The 26,722-nt window shown below is 52.5% G+C and overlaps 1 protein-coding gene across 1 annotated transcript; it reads left to right on the top strand.

Moving 5' to 3' along the window:
* The first annotated feature begins 1,919 nt into the window (after window positions 1-1,919).
* Window positions 1,920-16,386, top strand: Mknk2 (MAPK interacting serine/threonine kinase 2). Its single transcript, XM_048341715.1, has 14 exons — window positions 1,920-2,063; window positions 2,282-2,398; window positions 7,005-7,092; window positions 7,231-7,332; window positions 7,410-7,507; window positions 9,982-10,061; window positions 10,555-10,628; window positions 10,876-10,980; window positions 11,072-11,127; window positions 11,233-11,328; window positions 11,801-11,995; window positions 12,739-12,903; window positions 13,679-13,722; window positions 14,096-16,386. The coding sequence occupies exons 2-14, from the start codon at window positions 2,348-2,350 to the stop codon at window positions 14,334-14,336; spliced, it is 1,395 nt and encodes a 464-aa protein (XP_048197672.1). The 5' UTR covers window positions 1,920-2,063; window positions 2,282-2,347; the 3' UTR covers window positions 14,337-16,386.
* The last annotated feature ends 10,336 nt before the right edge of the window (window positions 16,387-26,722 follow it).

The following is a 26,722-nucleotide window of genomic DNA, read 5'->3' on the forward strand; positions in this document are numbered from 1 at the left end:
AAGAGAAATTCAGACAAGGAGCCACCAGGAGCCACCTGTGAGACTGGAGTGACTCAGCCACAAGATAAACAATGTCTGGAGCTCTTAGATGTTGGGAGAGGCAGGAAAGACTCTCCCCAGAGCCTAAGAGGGAGCACAGCTTCAAACCTAGCTCTTGAACTCAGGGTTACAGCATCCAGCTCATGGCCTCTTGTTCCAAGAGCCCCAAGAAACCATACATGCAATCCTGTATGCACACACTGGCACACAGTTTTTTTTTTGTTGTTGTTGTTTTGCCAGTCCTGGGCCTTGGACTCAGGGCCTGAGCACTGCCCCTGGCTTCTTTTTGCTCAAGGCTAGCACTCTGCCACTTGAGCTACGGTGCCACTTCTGGCTGTTTTTTGTATATGTGGTACTGGGGAATTGAACCCAGGGTTTCATGTATACGAGGCAAGCACTCTTGCCACTAGGCCATATTCCCAGCCCCTGGCACACAGTTTTGCAAGTGATGTTCAGACAGCACCTTTGTGTGCCAGGTATTGCATGCATGCAGAAGACAGACCTGTGCTCTTTCAAAACTGGCATGTAGCCATCCTCAATACACAGAAGTACATGCATGACACATGAACGCAAAGCCTGATCCCTGCATGCAGATAACACACACCAAAAGGCAGCCCAAATGGAGGCTGGGGGTGGGAGGGGTTTGGGGAGGAGAGGAGGGCACTGAGGCCTTTTCTGAACAGTCAGGTTTAGCAGCCCTACCTAGGACACACACACACACACAAACACACACATGCACACACAAGCAGGCATGCATTTTCTCCCAACCCTAGCCAGGAACACTAACAGCTGAGGGGAGGGGCTGGCTGGGGAATTCCCTGGAACCTCCTCCATAGGAGGGGGAGGGGGGCAGCCACCAGGACTAGAAGGGGACTGCTCAGGGCCTGGTTGGGAAGAGTAAGTAGTGTGAAGCTTCTAGAAGGACAAGCTGACTGACATGGAGGGGCCTCAGGAGTGAGCAACAGGACACAGAGCTGTAGGCACCAGAGGCTCAAAGTTGGTGCTCTACCACTTGAGCTACAGCCCCACTTTCTGCTTTTTTTGTGTGTGGTCAATTGGAGATAAGATTCCGGCCAGGGCTGGCTTTACACTTCAATCCTCAGGTCTCTGCCTCCAGAGCAGGTAGGATTGGATTACAAACCTAGTACTTGCTTCTAGCCAAATTAGCATTGTTTTTTAACCTCCTGTCTGAGCCATGCACCCCTCAGGGGTCAGGAGGGGATCCTGGTTTCCCCGGAAAGGCAGTTAGTTCCAGGACAGAGGAAGGCTCCTTTATAGCCTCTGTCTTCTCCTGCGGTCACTACCAACAAGGAGCGAATTCCCAAAGAGCTTCCTGGAGGACGTGCCTGTCCCCTAGGGCAAGACATAGGGAGGTAGGCGGTGGTGTCCTCGTCCCGCATTACAAAGCAGGGAGGAAATGGGTCTCAAAGCGTTCTGGGGTGCATAGTCTATAGGCCGCCGCAGACAGGCCTTAGCCTAGGGATCTTGTCCTGAAGGACCCAGCTCGTGGTCACAGTTCCGCAGAGGCCCGAGCTTCGGGAAGCCCCAAGCACCCGCTCAAGTCCTCCCACACCTTCCACCGGAGGGGTGCCATTTGGCACCCCCATGTGCCCCTACTGCGCAGGCGCACGCCGTTCGTCCGCCAACCAGAACGCGCAGTCTCACACGACGTCGCGTGCGCCACTCAGGCTCCGCCTCCCGCCGCTCACAGGGGGCGTGGTCAGGCCCGGAGCGTCGTGGGGGGGCGGGGCGAAGCCAGGGCCGGGTCTATATAAACGGCGGCAGCGGCGACGCGCCCGGCTCCTCTCGGCGGCGGCGGCGGCTGCGGCGGCGGTGGCGGCAGTGGCGGCAGTGGCGGCGGCGGCAGCGGCAGCAGCAGCCCTGGCAGAGGAGTCCGCGGGGGTGGCGGCGGCAGCGGCAGAGGCGGCGGCGGCGCTGTTCCCCGCGCGGTCCGTGGACCGGGGTCCGAGCTGTGCGACGTCGGGCGGAGGCGGCATTGCGGCCCCGGCCCGAGCCCGATCTCGGTGAGCTCTGTTCTCCCGGGACTTCCTCTCCCCGCTCCCCGACGACCCCGGGTTGTGAGTGGAGAGTGGGCCACACCGGAACCCTCACCGTCTGCTCGGGACCGCGCTCCCCGCAGGCCAGCCGCCGCCGCCGCCGCCGCCGCCGCAGCCGCCGCCGCCGCCGCCGCCGCCGCTGCCGCCGCCGCTCACCGTCCTCTCTTTGTCTGGTCTGCCCGAAGGGTCGCCTCCCCGGCCGCCCCCCGGGCCCTGCGTCCCCTCCCCCGCTGGCGGGGCCCGGACAGAAGATGGTGCAGAAGAAAACAGCCGAACTTCAGGGCTTCCACCGTTCGTTCAAGGTGAGGGCCGGTCTGTTTGGAGGGGCTACTGCCGGGGCTGGAACACCCGAGTGTCCCGTGTAGGGACAGAGCCTGTCCCACAAGAGGCTCGTGTAGCCTGCCTCCCCCCGCCCCTCTGCTCTCCCCTCCCCCCTCCCCCCTCCCGCTCGCCCGCTCCGGGGACTGTCCCAGGCGGGTGTGCTCTGTAGAAGGGAGGGGTCAGAAAGCCGCAGTCCCTACTCTAGCTCTAGCCTTCGAGATCTCTCCTCCAGGAACCCCGGTCGGGCCTTGGAGCCCCCCCTTCTGCCAGGAGCTGTGTATCTCCCCTACAAGCCCCAGCCAGGTGTGTGCTGGTGTGTATGTGGGGGGTGGGGGTCACTAGGCCACAGTCCAGTCTCCTGTGCACTGTGTGATCCCTCCTCCAGGAATCCCTGGGGAGGCCCGCGTGCCCTGTCAGCCCCAGCTGGTTGTGCCCTTCTTGGGGGAGGGATCAGCAGGCCCCAGCCCTGTTCTCACCTTTGGCTTGTGGGGACTTACTTTCAGGAATCCTTGGTGTGAGGTTGGTCCCCTGACTCACCCCCCTGGTGGCCTGGGAACTGGGGCCTGGGGAGTGGATTTAATGCCCCTCCCCAGATACCTCGGGCCCAAAGTGCTATTTCCTATGTGAGCGGGAAGTTTCTGCAGAGGCCTGTGACTGCTGATTCCTGGTCTCAGATGAGTGAATCTTGGGGCAGTGAAGATGGCAGGTGATGGGCTAAAGCCCCCAAGGCCCCTGGCCCAAGGCTCGCAGTGATGTCAGCTTGTCTGCCCCACCCGGCAGGCTGGGTTATGTAATGGCTTCCCTGGGCTTCCTTGGGCAGGGACCTGTTGCCCTCTAGTAGAGAATGCAGGACTTGTGTGTATGTATGTATGTGTGTGTGTTGTACACATGCACCCACACCAGTGTGGGAGAAGTGTGTAGAGCCTGGGGAAGAATTCCCAGGCCTGTCCAGCCAGTGTCTCCAGCCTGCGCCCCACCTCTTCCCCACATGCCTGTCATCCTTGTTTCTCCCAGGGTAGCTGTGGCCTTGGCTAACAGAGTGTTGGAGCTGGGGCATAAGAGGGCTGGACCTGAGAGGTCACCTATAGTGGTCTTTCCCTCCTGGGGCTGGGTGGAAGCTGAGACAGGGTCAGTGTATGGGGCCAGCACAGGGCTAGTGAGATGGCCAAAGCAAACCCGAGCTTTCTGCATGGTTCCAGCCACCTCCTGCCAGGGCCTGCTGACCCAAGGCCCACAGCCAGACCCAGGACAGGCTGGGCCCAGGCTGCCCACACTGCTTAGGATTGCCTGCAGGCTAGCCTCTGCATGGTCAATGCATAGCTGTATCTGGACAGTGGGAATGCATGGGAAAGGCAAGAGGGGGACTAGACAGAGGGTCCTGGCCAGGAGGCTGTCCACCAGGTGGCTAGGGGCCCATCATCTCCTTCCATATCCCCCCCGCCCCCAACATGGCTCTCTTGGAACAACAGAGTTTGCAACATAGCAGGGAAGCACATTTGCCAGGTCTCCTGAGTTTATCTTCCACTCATTTAATTGTTGGGGGGATGAAACCCAGAACCTCACACATGCTAAGTGCTAGATGCTCTGCTACTGATCCATATCCTATTTTGTATGTGTGTGAATATGTGTATGCACACATGTGCATGCATGCACACCAGTACGGACCTCATGCTCTTGCTGGCCTTTTCCACTCACTTGAGCAGTGCCTCCTCCATTAAGTTCCCTAAATCTTTTTTGGTCGGTTGTGGGGCTTGAACTTGGGGCCTGAGTTCTCTGAGCCTGTGTTTAATGTTAGTTAGTGCTCTACCACTTGAACCACAGTTCCACTTCCGGTGTTTGAGTGGTTAATTGGAGATAAGAGTCCCATGGGGACTTTTCTGTCTGGACTGGCTTCAAACTGCTGTCCTCAGATCTCAGCCTCCTGAGTAGCTAGGATTATAGGCATGAGCCAGCAGCAGCCCAACAAGCTTCCTATTTTTTTTTTTTAAGATTCTAAAGTAGAGTATCCAAGATAGAACCAAGGATTCCTTTGTGTGAGGATGATCGGCCTGGTGCCCTGGCCCCTGTAGATCTGTAGATCTTTCGCTGACTTCTTCACTGACTGCCCCATCTCCCTCAGCCTTTCTTTGTTGGAGGCTATGACAGCATGTATAGACGGTGACTGGATAAGGCTTAGAAGCTCAGACTGGGCCCAGTGGCCTCTTTTCACATTTAAGAGGGTCCTAGAGTTGGAGGCAGCTGAGGATCTCAAACCTCCCTCCTAGTCACCCGCCTTGTGTGGTTGTTACCCTGGGGTTCTGGACAAGAAACCTTATCTGAGCACTAGGTATGCGTGCTTCTCTGCTTGGTTGACAGGGGTGCCCTCTTCTTTGCCAGGCTCCTAGCAACTATCTGCCAGGGCAGGGCAGGGAAGGACTAGACTGCCTTTCATTCCTGCTAGCCTCCCCTCTATGATTGGCCCATTGACTGTGGTGCCTTCTGCTCTCCTTAGGGTCTCCTAGAGGGGGCTTTTCTATTAGATGACTCTCCTAGATGTCCAAAGAGAGACAGTGACTTGGCCCAGATTCCCTGGCATCAGCCTAGCATTGCTTACCCTGCTGTAGCTCTGTGCCTGGCTCTTTTTTTTTTTGCAAAAGAAACACTTTTTATTGTTTAATTTTATTGTAAAGGTGATGTGTACAGAGGGGTTACAGTAACATAAATAAGACAATGAGTACCTTTCTTGTTGAACAGTGTTCCTTCCCCCCAAGTTGTAAAATTTATTTCCATCATAGTATCTTGTGAGTATCTCTGTTGCATTGGTTCACCCTTTGCCCTTTGTCTCACCATTTTGTTATTCTTCTTCCCTTCCCCAAATCAGATAAACATATATATAAGACCAGAATAAAAAACAGTAACACCGGAGGATAAGCTAAAGGGAGGGGGAAAAAATGAAAGAAAAAAGAAATTACTTCACACAGTATCAAAAAGATTCCTCTTGTGTCCATATCTTAGAGTTCATTTTGATTAGCATCATTTCATATGGTCATATGTACATAAGTATATACACTAATTATTAGTAATGAGGGAAACCATGGAATCTATGTTTCTTTGGGTCTTGTGCCTGGCTCTTGGGGCTAAGAAGGCTGAGCTAGAGCTCGTTCACACAGAAACCTTGCCTAATCTCAGTTTCCCAGCTCTCAAGGCCCCACCCCCACCCCAGGCAGACAGTCTTAGCCCAGTATGTCTCATTTATTTGTGAAAATATATTTATTTCAGCATTCTTCTCTTCAGAGCCAGGGAAACCTTCTCTCAACTTTCAGCCTCCATCTTTTCCCGTTGAGAGTCTCAGACCCTCCCACATATCCTGTGTTACTTTACTGCCTATCTCAGCTCTAGAACTAGAACCAAGTGGTCATCTTAGTTGGCTAACCAGGGTCTAGAGGGGCTCGAGGGGTGATGGTCTGACTCATGGTACCCACAGTACCAGAGCTAGGAGTGCCACAGCTGGTCTCCAGCCACCAGCTAGTACCATGCTCTGTGTGCTCTGGTGGCTGCTGTGGGATCAATTCTGTGTCTTCAGGAGGAGGACTTGGATGCACCGAGCAGGTGGTGAGCCATGGGACACCACATACCTGTGGATGCAGGTGACTCTCATCTCTGTGGCCTTCCAGAACACCAGGCATGCTAATCACAGATCCTCCAAACAAGGAAAGAGAGCAAACTCTTCACAGGGAGGAGAGGGATCCCCATTTGAGAGGGAAACTAAGATCCCAAAGGCCAAGGGCTACTGCAGGGTCATCCAAGTAGGGCTTAGCCACCCTGAGATAGTCCAGGAGGCCATGGGAAAGCAGACTGGTAGCCCTTCCTGAAGGCTCCTGCCTTCCCCCATCCCTGCCCTGAGATCCTCTGGCCTAGGAGGCTCTCCCCATTCTGCACATAGCACACTAAGGCCCAAGCTATGTCCCTTTCATTATTCAGTCCTGGGCTGGAAGTAGAAAGTCAGGTTTCTAGCTGGGCACCGATGGCTCACACCTATAATTCTAGCCACTCAGGAGGCTGAGGTCTGGAGATTGAGGTTTGAAGCCAGCCCAGGCAGGAATGTCCATGATACTTTAATTTCCAATTAACTGCCCAAAAAAATGGAAGTGGAGGTGTGGCTCAAGTGGTAGAACCTTGGGCAAAATGCTCAGGGACAGTGCCCTGAGTACAAGCCCTAGTACTGGCAAAAAAAAAAATCAGGTTTCTCATGATGGACATACTGGGACTGACCTTGGCACTAGGGATATGAAGTAGCATCCCTAACCTTCACCCACTCCATGCCAGGAACACGTAGCATAGGACAGTTGTAATGGCCCTGTACATTGCTCAGTGTCTTTTGGGGGAACCCCTGGATAACGGAACCCATAGACCCCAGGAGACACTGTCTGTGACCACTGCCTTACCGAGGACCTCAGACACTGCCCATATTGAAAGCCACCCACTTTATGTAGTGAAGAAAGGAGGTCACGCCCAGGAGGTGGAGTCCCCGGCTCACCCACCTGCCTCCTGATTCTGTGTGTTGGGGTCCAGCCTGGCCCAGCCTCACAGCCCTCTCCTGACCTGCAGGGGCAGAATCCTTTCGAGCTGGCCTTCTCCCTAGACCCGGCCCACCACGGCGAAGCAGACTTCAGCCGGCAGTGCGAGGCCCGCCCTGGTGAGGGCCTGAGGGGGAGAGGTGTGGTACCCAGGGTTCTCTTGGCAGCGGGTGAGGGTGGGGTTCTGTGGGAAGATAAGCTAGGCCAGGCAGCATATCCTGAGCCTGTGCGCCGCTCCCCCTGCCCCACCCCCCCAGACATGCCTGCTAGCCAGCCTATCGACATCCCAGATGCAAAGAAGAGAGGCCGGAAGAAGAAGCGATGTCGGGCCACTGACAGCTTCTCAGGCAGGTTCGAAGGTGAGTGGTGTTGCCAGTTGGACTATCAGGGAGATGGCACTAGACTCTGTCCCTCACCCCTTCTCTGTGCCTCTCAGATGTCTACCAGCTACAGGAGGATGTGCTTGGGGAAGGAGCCCATGCCCGCGTGCAGACCTGTGTCAACCTCATCACCAACCATGAGTATGCTGTCAAGGTGAGCTAATCCTGTCACAAGGGTGGCATTCGAGCTCCTAGACAACAGCTGGGGAAAACCAGTGTCTAAAAAGGGCCCCAGGCCTGGTGACTCAGGCCACCCCTGGGAATGCAGGTCAACCCTGCCGAACCCCAAGCCCTAGCGGGAAGTGACAATTTTGTCTGGCCCCTGTCTGCTCCATACTCCAGTGGCCAAGGACCTGTGGCTGCTGACAGCTAGTTAGAGGTTGAGCTGGCCTTCTGAGTCTTATGTCCTATCTCTGAGCCTTCTTTGTCTGAGGAATACAGTTGCATGGAGGATTGCTTTCAGGGACCAAAAGGCAGAGTCATCAGGTAATATGGCATACTTACAATCACAGTATTTGGGAGGCAGAGCTTGACCCTGTCTCAGAAAATAAAACCAAAAAACCAGTGGTGTCAACTTGGGCTCTGGTGGCTCATGCTTATAATCCTAGGTACCCAGGAGGCTAGATCTGAAGATCACAGTTCAAAGCCAGCCTAGGGAGGAAAGTCCCAGGGACTCTTATCTCTGATTAACCACCAGAAAGCTTGAAGTAGAGCTGTGGCTCAAGTGGTAGAGCACTAGCCTTGAGCTAAAAAAGCTCAGGGATAATGCCCGGGCCCTGAGATTAAACCCCAGGACCAGCAAAAGCAAAACGAAAGCACTGGCATCATATTTTAGTCCCAGAGGGAGCTCCACATTTGAGGAAACCAGTGCAGGCCCATGAAGGCATCTCATGTCTTCCTGTCCATTAGTTTATGTGACCTCTGAGCCCTGGGTATTTGTAACAGTCTGGAACTGGAGCCCTGAAAAGGACCTGGTGTGCCACAGCTCTGTGTTCTGAGAATACTTCCAGGTTTCCCTCATGACCCTATATCCAGTTCCAAGTGGGGTGGGGCTGCCAGACAGCTGGCTGCCCAGGCAGGCGGGCAGGTGCCCCCTGGTGAGTGGGGTTGGCTAGAAGCTTGTAGACCCTGGTTCACTAACTGTTCAGGCCTGGCTGGTGGCTTCTGCATCTTAGTGTGACAGGAGGAAGAAGAAAAGTAGAGTCTCATGTGGACAGTAAGGGAAGCTGGGGACAAATGATTGGTCCCCGTTTCCTGGACCAGAATATTAGACCTGCAGGACAGGCTTCCATCTTAGCGCTTTCCTCCTGGTGACCTTTTGGGGGAACCTTGCTTCCCGAGACCTGGTTTGACAGGGAAACTGAGTCACCCTGTGTGGCCTTGTGGCTCCTATCTTCCTGTCACCTTGTTGCAACTAGGCATAGTGCTAGAATCTAGGGATCCTAGGTGGCTTTGTTGGGGGAGGTTTCTCAGTGGCCATGGAAGTGTGGTGCCAGTGGGAAGACTGAGCTTGAGTTTGGGAGGAAATAGCAGAGAGCGTGGCCGGGTGGGCAGGACAGCCGCAGTACTCTAGGGTTCATGAATGCTGTCATTTCACGCAGGGATCTCTGCCCCGTCTGTGGAGCCAGGGCTGAGCCCAGCCCCTCAGGAACATGATGGGGTTCACTTTCATCCAAAACAGTTGAGAGCGCTCCAGTTTGGGCTTTCAGCAGAGGCTTGGTGAGAGGGTACCTCACAAGTCCCCTTCTGCATTTGTCACCGGCCACATGGGACAGTAGCTAGGCATGGGGGACCCCTACACACAGGTTAAAGTAGTGGTCACTGGCCTCCAACCCTCCCCTCCAGGTGGGGGCTGGCATGAACATCCCTGGAAAGAACATCCCAGCCAGGGCATGGGAAGAGTTAGAGGCCTCTCTCCTACCCCTCTAAAAGCAAAGGTGACTGGAGTCCTGGTGGGGGAGGTGTCACAAACTTTCCAGTTAACTCAGTGAGTGCAGGGGTCTTGGCTATAGAGCAGCTGGCTTCCTGAAGTTCAAGGTCTGGAGTAGGGGAAGGTGGCCGCAGGGCTGGCCTGAGACAGACACAGGCTCATAGGGCAAGTAGAGATGTCTACCCAGCTAGCGTGGAACTGGAGAGGCAAGACTCAGTAACAGGGACTGGCCACATTGGCATCCAGGTGGTAGGAGGCTCCGCAGTTTTGTGGGACATGTAGAGAACTGGTTGGCTGGTTTGTTCATGCCATGGATGACAATTACCCACCCCCAGTCCCCTGAGCCCTGCTAAGGCCCCAGACCTAAATAAATATACTTCTGAAGGGGATGGGGGTGGGGCAGAGGGCCAGCTTCCTGACTGATGCATCCTCTCTGCCTTTCCCTTCTCTGGCTGGTACTACTGCCAGGGAGACATATTGCCCCCTGCCTGTGCTGACACCTCAGTTCTGACTTCAGCCTATTCCAGGCCCTAGTAGAAGAGCCCTGCTTTTCTAGAGTTGAAAGCGAGAGCTTAGCAAGTGGAATTACAGGTGGGGTCCAGGGAAAATTGGAGGCAAGGGGGAGTGTCTCCTGCCTCTCTTGGGTTGTGAGTGGGTGCTGCTGACCAAGGTGGTGTCCCGTCCCCCGCCCATTCCAGATCATTGAGAAGCAGCCAGGCCACATCCGCAGCAGGGTTTTCCGGGAGGTGGAGATGCTGTACCAGTGCCAGGGACACAGGTAAGGTGACCTACTCCGGCCACAGTGCTGGGCCCCAAGCCATCTTTCCATGGATGAATGGGCCCGAGGGCCATATCACCCCAGCAGAGTGCTGGCCAGGGCTGGGAATGTGGCTTAGTGGTAGAATGCTTGCCCAGCGTGCACGAAGCCTGGGGTTGGATTCCTCAGCACCACATAAAAAAAAAGCCGGGAGTCGTGCTGTGGCTTAAGTGGTAAGAGTGCTAGCCTTAAGCAAAAAGAAGCCAGGGACAGTGCTCAAGGCCCTGAGTTCAAGCCTCAGGACTGGCAAAAAAAGAATGCTGTCCAGGCTCTGCTGCGTGTTGTGGGTGGGTCTGGCAGGCCCAGTTGGGCCAGGTGAAAGCAGGCCCATGGCCCCGAGTCCTTGCCTTCCGGTGGGCAGATGGCACAGGTGGGGTGGCCCTTCCTAGGGTGGACAGAAGGTACATAAAGACCTCAGAGCCTCAGCCCTCTCCTGCCCCCATCCCACCTCCAGGAATGTTCTAGAACTGATTGAATTCTTCGAGGAGGAGGACCGTTTCTACCTGGTGTTTGAGAAGATGCGTGGTGGTGGGTAGGGGCTCCTGGTGGGGGGCAGGAGTGAGGGAGACATTTCCAGCTGGGTCTTCATGGCAGAGTAGCTCAGAGCCACCAGAAAGGACCTTTGAGACCCAGGAGGGGGCTTGTGGGATAGGAACTTCCTGTTCACATAGGGACCCAAGGAACCCAATAGGTTTCCTGCCAGGGTAGAGGTGAGCGCTGAGGGTTTGCCCCTGGAGCTGGGGGTGACCAGTGTTCTCACAACACCTTGCTCTAGGCTCCATCCTTAGCCACATCCACAAGCGGAGGCATTTTAATGAGCTGGAGGCCAGCGTGGTGGTGCAGGATGTGGCCAGTGCCTTGGACTTCCTGCACAATAAAGGTGGGTTGTGGGGCTGGCCAGGATGTACATCCCACCTACCCAGGGTACTTAGAGAGGCTTCCACCTAACCCCCCTGCTCTGCTTTCCCCAGGCATTGCCCATAGGGACCTAAAGCCGGAGAACATCCTCTGTGAACACCCTAACCAGGTGAGGCAGATAACCTGCCCCAGGTCCAGGTGGGTCGCCCTTAAGAATGCCCTTCCATAGGCCCCGGGGCTGGACCCCTTCCACACACCCCTGCTGACCCTCCAGGTGTCCCCAGTGAAGATCTGTGACTTCGACTTGGGCAGCGGCATCAAGCTCAATGGAGACTGCTCCCCCATCTCCACCCCAGAGCTGCTCACACCGGTGAGGGCTAAAGGGCCAGAAACACCCCAGAGCGGGCCAGGGAAAGGCTGGATAGACCCAAGCCATGCTTGCATTACTTGGAGATGCTTGTGCAGGCTCTGCAACTCTGACCTACAGAGCTCCTGCTTGTGCTTAGCAACAGCTTTGGATTGGCCGGGTGGAGAGTGGGGAAATGGGTTTTTACCGCCTCCTGATTGGATGTGGCTGGAAGCCTGCAGCAACTACTGATTGGGAGTGGAGGGATCAGATAAGGCAGGTTCAAATTGAGAGGGGAGGGAAGAGTCAGATTCCTTGCATCCACTGATTAGTCAGGCTGAGTACGAGGGTGGGGCTAGTGGGGTTTTGGCTTGGGTTCCATGTACCTGATGATTGGGCAGGGACAGGCCTGGTAGCTGCTCTTACTGGCCTGATGAGCAGAGACGGAGGCTGAGCTGCTGTGGGCCTAGGCTGACCTCACCTTCCTGACGTGCAGTGCGGCTCGGCGGAGTACATGGCTCCAGAGGTGGTGGAGGCCTTCAGTGAGGAAGCCAGCATCTATGACAAACGCTGCGACCTGTGGAGCCTGGGGGTCATTCTCTACATCCTGCTCAGTGGCTATCCACCCTTTGTGGGCCACTGTGGCAGTGACTGCGGCTGGGACAGAGGGGAGGCCTGCCCTGCCTGCCAGGTACACTCCCCCAGCCCAGTGCACACTAACCTGTGCACAGCCCCTTCTCCCCAGGGGAGCCAGCGTCCACAGGGCAGTGCCAGACCTCCTTCCAGAACACACAGATCAGAGGTGGCTCAGGATAACTGCCCACAGTGGGAACTTAGCATTCGTGACTTGTAGCTTCCTGGAGCCAGGCTGCTGAGCTCCCCTTTTAAAATGGAGCCACCTGGGCATTGTTTTAAAAGCCACCTCTGGACACCTCCCCACACACACTTTTTTTTTTTTGCTCATCCCAGGGCTTGACCTCAGGCCTGAGTGTTATCCATCTTTTTTGGCTCAAGGCTAAAGCTCTACCACTTGAGCCACAGCTCCACTTTTGCTTTTTTGGTGGTTAATTAGAGCTAAGACTTGCTGCCTGGGCCGGCTTCAAATTTTGATCCTCAGATCTCAGCCTCCAGAGTAGCTAGGATTATAGGCGTGAGCCACAAACACCCAGCTCCTACTTTCTTAGTCCTCCAAAGCCACCAGACCTGCCAGCTGATCCCAGGACACTGGCCCCTCCAGCCCCCCCATCCACCCTGTAGTCTGGGTGGCAGGTCTCACATCCATCTTTAGTGTGGGTCAGGTCACAAGTTAGGGTTTCATAGTTGGGTCTGGGGGTCCCTGGCAGTCAGTGGTCCAGGTGTGCCCTCCCCTCTGGGGCTGCAAGGGATATGGCCGTGACCTTGCTGGGCTCACTAACTGCTATATCCTGCCCCCAGAATATGCTGTTTGAGAGCATCCAGGAAGGCAAGTATGAATTCCCTGACAAGGACTGGGCTCACATCTCCTTTGCTGCCAAAGACCTCATCTCCAAGCTGCTCGTCCGTGATGCCAAGCAGAGGCTGAGTGCTGCCCAAGTCCTGCAGCACCCTTGGGTGCAAGGGGTAAGCCCCAGCATACCTACAAGAAGGGGGGATGCCCATCTCTCTCTAACTTCTGATGGTGGGAACTCTGGCAGATGAAGGGTAGACCCCCAGATAAGAGAAGCTTGGGTGTAGATCACCAGGAGCCTCTGCAGGCCTACAGTGCAGGGCACAGCCCTGACTTACGAGGACAGCTGAGATCCCCACTGCCCACCTCAAAGTCAAATGGTGCTACTCAGAGAATCCCAGTCCCACTGCCCCTGTGGTTCTGAGCTAGGGGTCGGCCCAGTGGCTTGTGGGTACCCAGCCTCAGGGGCAGGGCCAGCGTACCCTCTGGCCTGCCAGTCTGTCTGGGAAAGCCAGCCAGACATTTCCCCAGGCCAGGAATCATGAAGGCTCAGCTGCCAACCCAAGGGAGTGAGATTACAAGAAAAGCAGCAAGCTTTCCTAATGGTAGAAAGTGAGGTCCCTTGGATCCACAGGCAAAGGCAGCTTCAGACACCTGGAAACATCCACGTCTTGTTTGAGAATAGAGGCTGGGTGCACTTGGACTGGAAACTGTCCACCCATCCTCCCCACCACCACCACATGAGTGCAACAGGATATTAGTGGGGTTGTAGTGCCTGGCCTTATACTCAACATGGTTCAGGTTCCCTGGGCCCATGCAAAACACGGCCTCTCAGGTAGAAAGATTGGGTGGAGAGAAGCTGAAGCGTCCCTTGGCCACACTCCTGACTAGTTCTTCAGGGTGGACCAGCCTGCTCTCTAATAATCTGGCTATGCTGTCTCATTGCAGTGTGCCCCCGAGAACACCTTGCCCACACCCATGGTCCTACAGAGGTAAGGCTCTCCTCCAGAGGTGGGGTGGGAATTAAATGATCACACTTCTCTTTCTCTGGTGCTGGGGATGGAACCCAGGGTCTCCCACGTGCTAAACACGTGCTCCCTGGCCCCTCCATTCAATGATGAACATCTGTTTAGATGTTCAAACAACCACAAGGTCTCACAAGGAAAGGACACGAAGCACCTGTATGGCCTTGTGCCATGTGACCCAGTAGAGCTCCCAATTGGAGCCCTGGTACCCAGAGGGGCCCAAGGGTTAGGGAGGGATCTTGCAGCCCCTGCCCAGGGCACTATGAAGATCCTAATTCCCTGGGAAGCAGGCAAGGATGGATTATCGGGGACCATCTTCTTCTATCTTCTCCTGTTCCAGGAACAGCTGTGCCAAAGACCTCACGTCCTTTGCGGCCGAGGCCATCGCCATGAACCGGCAGCTGGCCCAACGTGAGGAAGATGCGGCCGAGGAGGCCCAGGGCCAAGGCCAGCCCGTTGTCATCCGTGCTACCTCACGCTGCCTGCAGCTGTCCCCGCCCTCTGAGTCCAAGCTGGCCCAGCGGCGGCAGAGAGCCAGCCTGTCTGCTGCCCCTGTAGTCCTTGTGGGGGACCATGCGTGACCCCCTTCCCTGGCCCCCCTGTACATAGGTCGTTCCCCCCCCCCCCGTCAGCTCTACGGTTGTTAAGCTGTGGTGGCGGGGATCAGGGGCTTTCCTCCCCCACCCCCCCACCCCCCGGCTGCATTTCCAAGCACTGAAGTCAGCTAGGGGGCAAGGGTTGGGGATTTTTTTGTTGTTGTTGTTGTTTTAACAGGTTTTTGCTGTTGGGTTTTTTTTTTTCCCCTTTTTCCCCCATCCTTCTTCCAACTTCTTTGTTTTTGTGGGTTTTTCCCCCCTTTTCATGGTGTTTAAAGCAAAGCAAGTGCCCAGAAGGAGCGCAGAGGGCGCGTGGAGGGCGTGCGGCTGGGTGAGTGCCTGCTTCGCCCCGAGATGCTCGCCTCTACTGTGAAGGTCTCTGTGCTCCACCCAGCCATTGGCACCCTGCCTGGTGTCTGCCCCTTCCGCTTCCAGCCACTTTGCTGTCTTCCAATGTGGGTGGGGGGTGCACAGCGTCACCCTTCCCACCCCCGCCCTCCCCAGCCCTCAGTATTTTCAGGGACAGTCTCTCCTCCTAGTGACAGAACAGTAGCCTCTTTCTCAGGGGCTTGTCTCTGGAAGGAGGGCCTGGCAGGCAGGGTGGATAATAGCCCACCCACTGGACTCCCCAGGCCCTGGGCCCCGGGCCGGCCCACTTTCTCTTTCCTGGTGAGAAGATGACAATCGAGGCTTTCTTCCGGGCCTGTCTGAGCAGTGAGCAGACCCCCTGCCTGCTGGACTTGGCCTGGCTGGACCTTAACCTGCAATCGACATAGGACATGCTGCCCCCACCTACCTACCCCACTTCCCAGGAGCTGACACTGGAGCAGGGGGTTGCCATAGGAGCCTTGTCCCGGGCTGGTTCCCAGATTGGCGAGCCACTGGGCAGGTGCCCCGCCCGACAGTGTGGGGTCCCAGAGTATTTCCCCACCCCAGGGCACCCACGTGTCCCTTCTCAGGGCTCAGCTTGACCATAGTCGCACCCTGAGTCTGTTGGTTCCCTCCTCTTGAGAGCTGGGGCCAGACCCAGAGGTTTCTAGACTTTTTCCTGCTCCTACCCCGAAGGGCAGCAATATTGGGTGTTCCCACCTTCAGGAAAAGGGCTGCCACTGCCTCAGCTACCCTTGGGACTCCCAGGAAAGGCTGGGGTGGTCTACTGGGGGACTTCCTTGCTACCCCTCCCCCAGTCCCCACCAAGGCTTGGGGACACCACCTCCTGGGCCTGGCCGTGAACTACTATGCAATACAATTCCCATTTTCTATGTGTATGCGGCCCTGCTGGTCGGGGACAGCCCACCCCGCGCACCCCAGCCCCAGGTCTGCTCAGGTGTTTTCCAGGGCAGGGATTGCAGCCCCCCCCTCCCCGCCGGCCTCAAGCTGGTGAGGATTTGTCTCATTTAATGTTTGGGTTTTTTTTTTTTTTTTTTTTTTTTTTTTTTTTGCGCTTCCCTTCCCTGTTCTTAAAAGAATACTTGAATGTTGGAGGGGGTCTTGTGGGTGGGGGGCTCAGACAAGGTCTGTCCAGCCATCTCCACCCTCCCCTCAGTCTTGTAGGATTGTCACAGTCTGGTGGCCCGGTGATCCCTGCACGGGCCTCCTGTCCTCCTGTGTGTGCTGGCCTTTCCAAAGACCCCCAGGGAGGCTGGAGCTGCTTCGCCACACCCCACCTCCCCCCACTCCACCCCGCCCGTCAGTGATTCTGAGTTTTGCACCTCAAGATTTCTCTGCATTTTTGTATAAAAGAACAAATGAACCTTTTCTTGCTGCCGGTGCCCGTGGCCACCTTCCTCCAAAAGGCTGGACAAGGAACAGCTTTGGGTTTTCTTTTTTTCCCCAGAGGTGGGTTTTTTTTTGTTTTTTTGTTTTTTTTTTTTCTTTTTCTTTGCTTCTACCTATCACCTCCACATTTTGACCTGGGGACTGCTTAGAGCCTTTACTGTGAATGACCGGGCGATGCACGGGAAGGGACCGGCCAATAACAAAGTGGTTAAAAAGCCACATATACAAATACAAAAAAAAAAAACAAAAGCTTTTTTTTAAAAAGTGGGGTGAAGACATCCAAGCACTTTAACTCCATTGTATCAGGTGAACTGATAGAGCTCGATAGTTCCTTTACACCAACTGTCAACGCCAGAATTTTGTATCCTGTTTTGTAAGGATTTAATAAAACTCATAAAAACCTGCCCTATGTTTGCACTGGGTTTTCTGTGATTGTAATGTTCTGGACAAGCCTGCGACCACACAAGTTGCCAAGGCAGGATCCAGAGTGCCTGGGGGCTTGTCAACTATGTGTCCTGGCAGGGTGTGATGTCTGATGGGGCAAGGGCAGGGTCTGAGAGAAGGCATCTGGTTCAAAGCAAGCACCCCTCAAGGGAGAGGACCTCAGGCTGAAGGGGGAAACAACCCTATAAGCCCAATGTGGGAACAAGCTTAGTGTTGGGGAGCCACAGACCACACTAGGGGAATGGATCCTAAGGACAATGGGCCTGGCAGCTTTTAATTTTTTTTTCTTATTTATTGTCAAAGTGATGTACAGAGAGGTTACAGTTTCATATGCTGGGCCTTGGGTTAATTTTCTTAGGAACACTTTGAGATAGCCAGGTGCTGGTGGCTTATGCCTGTAATCCTAGCTACTTGGGAGGCTGACATCTGAGGATCTCAGTTTGAAGAAATGCCCAGGCAGAAAAGTCTTCGAGATTCTCCAATTAAACACCAAAAAGCTAGAAGTGGGTCTGTAGCTCAAGTGGTAGAACACCAGCTTTGAGCAAAACAAGCCCAGGGATGGTGCCCAGTCCTTGAGTTCAAGCCCCAGGACCTACACACACACACACACACACACACACACACACACACACACTTCTCCACAGTAGTGATTAGATGTGATTTTAATGTGACAAGATCCAGCATGCACATACCTCTTGCCCAGCTGGGGCATTTCAGGAGAGCGAGGCCAGCAATCAGGTGATGTGCCCAGGTGGAAACTGGCTAGACCTAGTTACTTAGCCTTTGAAAGGCTCCAGCGTTCTCCAGCTCCAGGATTTTCTTGCCACTCTGGAGGAAGACAGACGTGGAAGGGGCGGGCTCCGCGGGCTGAGAGAAAACCACAAAAATAAAATCTAGAGCAAGGGCTCACAGGACAAGCTGTTCCTGGCAAGAGGCATGGGGCAGAGAGCGGTCACCACATGACCTGAAAGGGTGGGGCAGGGCGGGATGCCACCTGGGCAGGCAGACTTGGCATATGGAACCCCTTGTTCTCCCCAACACACCACACACACACACACACACACACACACACACACCTCCTCCTCCTCTGCCGCCGCTGCCACCACCACCACCACCACCAGGCCAAGCGCAGGAGCAGGAAGCTGCTCAGAAGCCCAGAGCATGGCGGGAGGGTGGAGGCTGAGCAGAACTTGTTTGATCCTCCGATATCCACCCATTTACTCTTTCACTCAGTGTCTGTGTAGCAAAGTCATTGCAAGAGCAGGGAGCTGGTGACTCATGCCTGCCTGTCATCCTAGCTACTCAGAAGGCTAAGATCTGACGATTGGAGTTCAAAGCCAGCCCAGGCAGAAAAGTCCATGAGACTCATCTCCAATTAAACAACAAATAGCAGGAAGTAGGACAAGAACAGGAGGGAGGGCTGGGAATATGGCCTGGTGGCAAGAGAGCTTGCCTCATAAACCTGAAGCCCTGGGTTCAATTCCTTAGCACCACATACATAGAAAAAGCCATAAGTAGCACTGTGGCTCAAGTGGTAGAGTGCCAGCCTTGAGCAAAAAGAAGCTAGAGACAGTGCTCAGGCCCTGAGTTCAAGGCCCAGGACTGGCCAAAAATAAAATAAAATAAAATAGAACAGGAGGGAAAAATTGGGAGAGAGCAAAAGGAGTAACAATTGTCCAAGGAGAAATGTAATCATTACCTAGCTTATAAACCAGTAACCCCTCTATACATCTTTGTTTTGGAGGGGCATGGGGGGGAAAGGCCTGGGGCCCTGAGTTCAAGCCCCAGGACTGGCAAAAAATAAAAATAAAGGACATGCCTAGAAAACAAAAGCCAAAGGGTGTGAGCGTGAGAGAGGAACAAATGGCAGGAAAGATTCATCCAGGAGAAGAGAGACCTCAGGAACCCATTCAGGATGGAGACCAGCCCCCAGGCCAGAGGAAAGCAGGTAGCCTGGTCTCTGATCCTTCTGCACCCTGCTCAGTCCTTTTAGGGGAGACAAAGGGAGTGAGAGGGGATCCACTCTATCTCCAGAAGACATGCCAGGAACATGGATACGAAGCAACCCACACATACTTTCAGGGAAATTCAATTGTTCACTTAACAGCCTAGCTTGCTAGCCATGCCCACAGCGTGTGCGCACACACACACACACACACACACACACACACACACACACACTGTTAAAAGGTGAATTGAAAGCCAGCTCATGTCTGTAGTCCTAGCTATTCAGAAGGCTATCTGAAGATCACAGTTTGAAACCAGCCTGGGCAAGAAAGTTCCTCCAAATAACTGCCAGAAACTGGAAGTGAAACTGTGGCTTAAAGTGGTAGAGTGAGGGGCTGGGAATTTGGCCTAGTGGTAAAGTGCTCGCCTCATAAACATGAAACCCTGGGTTCGATTCTTCAGCACCACATATATAGAAAAGTGGCGCTGTGGCTCAAGTGGCAGAGTGCTAGCCTTGAGCAAAAAGAAGCCAGGGAGAGTGCTCAGGCCCTGAGTTCAAGCCCCAGGACTGGCAAAAAACAAAAACAAACAAACCAAAGTGGTAGAGTGATATAGCATTGAGCAAAAAGGCTCTGAGGGCTGGGAATATGGCCTAGTGGTAAAAGTGCTTGCCTCATATACATGAAGCCCTGGGTTCAGTTCCTCAGCCCCACATATATAGAAAAGCTGGAAGGGGCGCTGTGGCTCAAGTAGTAGAGGGCTAACCTTGAGCAAAAAGAAGCCAAGGACAGTGCTCAGTCTCTGAGTTCAAGCCCCAGGACTGGAAAAAAAGAAAGAAAAGATTGGAGATTTTCAATTTCATATTAATAGCAGAAAGCAAGAGAAAATATCACTTGTCAAAAAGCAAAAAAAAAAAAAATAGTGTGTGCTGGTCCTGGGGCTTGAACTCAGGGCCAAGGCAATGTCCCTGAGCTTAATGTACTCAAGGCTAATGCTCTACCACTTGAGCCACAGCTCCACTTCAGGGTTTTTGGTTGTTCATTGGAGGTAAGAATCTCAAGTACTTTCCTGCCTAGGCTTTCTTTGAATGGTATTCCTCAGATCTCAGCCTCCAGAGTAGCAGGAGATCACAGGTGTGAGTCATGTTTTTCTGTTGCTCCTAGGGCACTCTATCTGAACTTCTGTTCAAAGCTAGCACTCTACCACTTGAGCCATAGTCCCACTCTTGCTTTTTCTTTTTCTTTTCTTTTATTTGAGGGGTGGTGGTCGGTGGTGGGTCCTGAATTCTGGGCCTGGGTGCTGTCCTTGAGCTCTTTAGCTCAAGGCTGGCACTCTACCACTTGAACCACAGTGCCACTTCTGATTTTCTGGTGGCTAATTGAAGATAAGAGTCTTACAGACTATCCAACCTGGGCTGGCTTTGAACTGTGATCCACAGATCTCAGCCTCCTGAGTAGCTAGAATTACAGGCATGAGCCACCAGCACCCAGCTATTTTGAGTTTTTTAAAAACAAAGATAGGGGCTGGGGATATAGCCTAGTGGCAAGAGTGCCTGCCTCGGATACACGAGGCCCTAGGTTCGAAGAAGCCAGGGACAGTGCTCAGGCCCTGAGTCCAAGGCCCAGGACTGGCAAAACAAACAAACAAACAAACAAAAAAAAACAAAGATAAGTAGGCCCTAAGAAAAGTTGAAGGGGAGATGGGAGACCTGTTAGATATCTGACTACCACTAGCAGGTGCTCTACCGCTTTGAGCTATACCTCTACTTCTGGCATGTAAGTGATTACAGATACTAACTAGTCTCACAGACTTTCTTGCCTGGGCTGGCTTCAAACCAAGAGCCTTGGATTTCAGCCTTGTAAGTAGTTAGAATCTACAGGTGTGAGCCACTGGGCCCTAGCTTCTGCTTTTTTTAAGTTACTTTTTTAGTTTTCATTATTATGTAGTTGCACAAAGAGATTTTAATCCCAAAAGTGAGATTGAATGCAATGCATCTTGATCAACGTCACCCCCTTCATCTTTCTCCTCCATTTTCCCTCTCCCATCCTTATTATGATGGTTTGGGATTTTTTTTTCTTCAATGTCAGGCATTATAGTTTAGATAATACTCCAGTGTAACAGCCCAAGAATGACCTGGAGTCCGAGGTAGGTAAGGGCAGAAAATGTCATCTCCCCTTCTACACAAGGATGCTTTGGTACAAATCATAACTGCAGAAATGGATTGAAGTCCTAAGGAGCTGACTAATGCTATGCGCCCTCTAGAGGCAGGGCTGGGCTTGGGTACAACCAGCCCAACCAGTTCTTCTTTATTTTATTATTTATTTATGTTTTGGGCCAGTCTTGGGGCTTCAACTCAGGACCAGGGTGCTGTCCTTGAGCTTTTTTTGCTCAAGGCTCTACTACTTGAGCCATAGCTCCCCTTCTCCCTTTTTGGGGGTTAGAAATAAGTGCCTCAGGGCTGGGGATATAGCCTAGTGGCAAGAGTGCCTGCCTCGGATACACGAGGCCCTAGGTTCGATTCCCCAGCACCACATATACAGAAAAAACAGCCAGAAGCGGCGCTGTGGCTCAAGTGGCAGAGTGCTAGCCTTGAGCGGGAAGAAGCCAGGGACAGTGCTCAGGCCCTGAGTCCAAGGCCCAGGACTGGCAAAAAAAAAAAAAAAAAAAAAAAAGAAAGAAAAAAAAAGAAATAAGTGCCTCACAGACTTTTCTATTCAGGCTGATTATGAGCCATCATCCTCAGAACTCTCAGACGTACCTAGGATTATAGGTATGAACCATTGATACCGAGGTATTTTAATTTGCTTTTTGGTGGCACTTGAGTTTGAACTCAAGGCCTTGCTCTTACTAGTCAGGCCCTCTACCATTTGAGCTATACCTCTAGCCATTCTAGCCATTCTTGCTTGAATTATATTTCTACTAGAGTCTCATGTTTATGCCCAGCCTGGCCTAGATTGGAACCCTCCGATTTATGCCTCCTACATAGCTGGCATGGTAGGGACAAGCCACCACACCAGGCTTTTCATTAGTTGAGATGAGGCCTTGTGAACTTTTTTTTTTTTTTGGCCAGTCCTGGGCCTTGAACTCAGGGCCTGAGCACTGTCCTTGGCTTCTTTTTGCTCAAGGCTAGCACTCTACCACTTGAGCCACAGCGCCACTTCTGGCCGTTTTCTATATGTGGTGCTGGGGAATTGAACCCAGGGCTTCATGTATATGAGGACAGCACTCTTGCTAACTAGGCCATATCCCTAGCCCCTAAACGTTGAACTTCTAGATCTCCTCTTCCCCTGAGATTACTGCTAGGGCACCTTCTTGGCCAGTTCTTTTCTTAAATATACTAGGGTCCCATCCCCAGCATCAAAGAGGAAAAAAGAATCCTAGAACAAAAAGGATGAAAACCAAGTATTTCTCTAAAAAGGACAAAAAGAACAGAAGTGAGACATGAATCAGGGAGTTATTTAAAGTATCTGGTTTTTTTTTTTTTTTTTTTTTTTTTTTGCCAGTCCTGGGGCTTGGACTCAGGGCCTGAGCACTGTCCTTGGCTTCTCTTTGCTCAAGGCTAGCACTCTGCCACTTGAGTCACAGCGCCATGTCCTTGGCTTCTCTTTGCTCAAGGCTAGCACTCTGCCACTTGAGTCACAGCGCCACTTCTGGCCATTTTCTGTATATGTGGTGCTGGGGAATCGAACCCAGGGCTTCATGCATATGAGGCAAGCACTCTTGCCACTAGACCACATTCCCAGCCCTTGAAGTATCTTCTAAACAACTTGAAACTCTTCCTGCTGGGTACTGGTGGCTCATGCTAGTAACTAGCTATTCAGGAGGCTGAGACGATTGCAGTTTGGGGGCAGCCTGGACGGAAAAGTCCAGGAGACTCTATCTCCAATTAACTAGCAAAAAGCTAGACCGGAGGTGTGTCTCAAGTGGTAGAGCACTAGACAGAACAATGGTGAGATCCTAAGTTCAAACCCAACAGAAAAAGAAAGCAAAACAAACAAATTATTATTGCCAGGGACTGGCAGCTCACAACTGTAATCCTAGCTTCTCAGGATCCTGAGATCCACAGATTACTGTTTGAAGCTAACTCAGGCAGGAAAGTCCATGCAACTTTTTGTTGTTGGCTTTGGGGCTTGAATTCAGGGCCTGGGTGCTATCCCTGAGCTTTTTTTCACTCAAGGCTAGCACTCTAAGCACTTTGAGCCACAGCTCTACTTCTAGTTCTCTGGTGGTTAATTAGAAGTAAGAGTTTCATGGACTTTCCTGTCCAAGCTGGTTTTGAACCACGATCCTCAGATCTCAGACTCTTGGGAAGGGTTACCGGAGTGAGCACCCGACCCCAGGACCAAATAAATGAATGTATGAATAAATAAATAAAAGTCTTCAGACAATGACTTGCACAACTGTTAAAGATACATTTTGTGTGACTAAAACCTCTATTAAGACATGGAAGCCTTGGGGGGGAAGGGAAAGGGGGAGGGGGGAGGGGGGAATGAGGGAGGAGGTAACAAACAGTACAAGAAATGTATCCAATGCCTAACGTATGAAACTGTAACCTCTCTGTACATCAGTTTGACAATAAAAATTAAAATAAAAAAATAAAAAAAGACATGGAAGCTAGGCACCTGTGGCTCATGCCTGTAATCCTAGCTACTCAGGAGGCTGAGATCTGAGGCTTATAGTTTGAAACCAGCCTGGGCAGGAATGTTCATAACACTCTTATCACTAATTAAGCACACACAAAAAAGCTACAAGTGGAGCTATGTCTCAAGTGGTAAAGATCTAACCTTGAGGAAAATAAAAAAAAAAAAAAAAAGCTTAGAGACAGCATCTAAGCCCAAGGCCAATAGCTGGTGGCTACTGAGGAGATTGAGATCCGAGGATAGTGGTTTGAATCCAGCCCAGGAAGATAAGTCCACCAGACTCGTATCTTCAAGTAACCAGCAAAAAGCTGGAAGTGGAGGTAGGGCTCAGGTGGTAGAGCACCAGCCTTGAGCAGAAAATCCAAGAGATTGTGAGTCTCTGAATTCATGTGTCAATGCTCACAGAAGAAAGGAAGGAAGGAAGGAAGGAAGGAAGGAAGGAAGGAAGGAAGGAAGGAAGGAAAGAAGGAAGGGAGGGAGGGAGGGAGGGAGGACTGGGAATGTAGCTTAGTGGCAGGAGTGCTTGCCTAGCATGCATGAAGCCCTGGGTTCGATTCCTTAGCACCACATAAACGGAAAAACCCGAAAGTGGTGCTGTGGCTCAAGTGGCAGAGTGCTAACCTTGAGCAAAAAGAAGCCAGGGACAGTGCTCAGGCCCTGAGTTTAAGCCCCAGGATTGGCCAAAAAAAAAAAAGGAAGAGAGGGAGGGAGGGGAAAAAATAAAGCAGGGCACAGTGGCCTGCAATACTAGCGAACCAGGAGGCTGAGATCTGAGGATCATGGTTCAAAATGAGCCTAGGCAGGAAAGTTTGTGAGACTCTTATCTCCAACTAACCACCAGAAAACTGGAAGAGGTGCTGTGGCTCAAGTGGTAGAGCGCCAGCCTTGAGGTGAAGAGCTCAGGGACAGCACCCAGGCCCTGAGTTGAAGCCCCATGACCCACTGAAACAAACAAACAAACAAACAAGAAAGAAGGAAAGAGAGGGTGAGCCATGGAAGACTCCACCTATCCTGGGAGCAGAGGCACAGTCCCCAAACAGGCCCACATACTCATGGAACCTGCGGCTGTCACCTCCCATGGCAAAGCGGAACCTGCAGGTGGGATCAGGGTGCAAACCCCGAGCTGAGGACCATCTTGAATTCATCAAAAGCCAGCATATTGCAGGGTCCTTGTAGAAGGAGGCAGGAGGGTCAAAGGAAAGAAAGGCAGAAAGAGACAAGGAGGCTTGCACCTCTGCTCTGAAGAGGGAGGAAGGGGCCACAAGCCAAGGGATGTGGGGCCGCTGGAAAATTCAAGAGTCGGACCTGAACCCTCACTGGTGCTGCCAGAGGAACCAGTCAAAACCCACCTGAGATTTTGACTGTTTCCCAAGGGGTCCATATTAGGCTCTTGACCCCAGAACTGTGAGGAGACATATCTATATTGTTTATTTGTTTTGCTTTTGTTGCCAGTCCTGGGGCGTGGACTCAGGGCCTGAACACTGTCCCTGGCTTCTTTTTGCTCAAGGCTAGTACTCTGCCACTTGAGCCACAGTGCCACGTATGGCTTTTTCTGTTTATGTGATGCTGAGGAATCGAACCCAGGGCTTCATGTATATGGGGCAAGTACTTTACCAGTAGGCCATATTCCCAGCCCATCTATGTTGATTGAAATTTGTTTGTGATCATGTGATACCACAGTCACAGGGAAATTCATGCACACTTCTATACATTTCCTTCATATTCCTTCCCTGTGTCCTTATCCAATACCAGTGAAGCTTCTGAGCCTCTCAGTGGTAGATATTACATATTAAGACGTCGTAGAAACTATTTGGTGAGGTGACTATTTAAATAATCGCATAGTGAGAGGTGTTATTATAAGAGTTGCAAGAACAAAGTCATTAATGGCCACCAGGGCCAGCTTTGGCAGTTACATGCCTTTGGCCTCAAGTAACAGAAAACCTGGCTCAACTTGCTTAACACAGTAAAAACATTTATTAGCTCAGAATAAAAAACTTGGAGCTAGAGTGGCCTGCAGGCATGGAATGATCAAGGCAGGTCAGTCACATTACCCTAGACCCAGACTCAGGACCCACTTCTCTCTCTTTTTTTTTTTTTTTTTTTTTTTTGCCAGTCCTGGGGCTTGAACTCCAGGCCTGAGCACTGTCACTGAGCATCTTTTGCTCAAGGCTACCACTCTATCACTTGAAGCACAGCACCTTTTCTGTGTGGTGCTGAGGAACTTCATGTATGCGAGGCAAGCACTCTACCACTAGGCCATATTCCAGCCCCTCTTCCTCTCTTTAAAGAAGACTTGATCTCATGTTTTGAGGCCAGAGAAGGTAGAATAGTTCCTGGAATAGTTTCTTCCCTCAGAAGATTGATGTAGAGAGGAATGGAACTCAGGCGTGTGTGTGTGTGTGTGTGTGTGTGTGTGTGTGTGTGTGTGTGTGTGTGTACTGGGGTTTGAATTCAGAGTCTCTCTCAATTTTTTTTTTTTTTTTTTTGCCAGTCCTGGGCCTTGGACTCAGGGCCTGAGCACTGTCCCTGACTTCTTTTTGCTCAAGGCTAGCACTCTGCCACTTGAGCCACAGCGCCACTTCTGGCCATTTTCTATATATGTGGTGCTGGGGAATCGAACCCAGGGCTTCATGTATACAAAGCAAGCACTCTTGCCACTAGGCCATATTCCCAGCCCTCTCTCTCAATTTTTACTTAAGGTTGATGCTCTATCACTTGAGCTAAAGTATGAGGCTAGGAATCGAGCACATACCCCAAAGGTTAAGGATGCATCCACCAGAACAAGAACTCTATGGAGAAATTAAAGATGTGGATGGCAAGCCGGGCTCTGGTGGCTCATGCCTAGAATCCTAGCTATTCAGGAGGCTGAGCTCTGAGGATCACAGTTCAAAGCCAGGCAGGGAAGGAAAGTAGACATGGTGCTGTGGCTCAAAGTGGTAGAGTGCTAGCCTTGGGCAAAAAGCTCAGGGATGGTGCTCAAGTCCTGAGTTCAAGCCCCATGTTCAAAGAAAAGAAAAAAAAAAGATGAGGATGGCAGAATCATGTGTGAGGTGTTCTGGTAGGGCCAATTCCAGGTCACCCTGGAAGTCTGAGGGGGGGTGGGGGGGGGGAAAGATACTAAGGTTGGAATGTCAGCAGATGGTTCTTCTGGTCATTAGTGCCCACGGCCTGCAGGCTGAAGAACAGGCTGAAGACCTTGGAATGTCAGCCCTCCCACCTGCTTATGCAAAATGCTCAGGAGGTTTGCCTAGTGCAGAGGGGGGACCGGTGGGGGTGACCTACAGCTGTAGGTCTGTGCTGACTGCCCCCCCACCTCATCCGTGGCCACTTTCTACTTGAGGCTGCTCAGGGCTTCTGCAGGGCTTCCTGTTGGCCCCCTGAACCTCTTTTCCTGGTCCCATGCCCCCCTTGCATCCCTTTCTCCACTAAGCCCTTCACTGCTACACCTCTATTCCCCCCACCCCCAGCTTGCTCCCAGCTTCCTCAGCCCAGAGGCCTTATCTTCATGGCATTTGAACACTTTGAAGCTGTGGGTGTAAATGGGGGTTGGGGGAGTGCCCT

The sequence above is a fragment of the Perognathus longimembris genome, chromosome 3, assembly GCF_023159225.1.
Source record: "Perognathus longimembris pacificus isolate PPM17 chromosome 3, ASM2315922v1, whole genome shotgun sequence".
In the NCBI taxonomy this organism is placed as follows: Eukaryota; Metazoa; Chordata; class Mammalia; order Rodentia; family Heteromyidae; genus Perognathus; species Perognathus longimembris.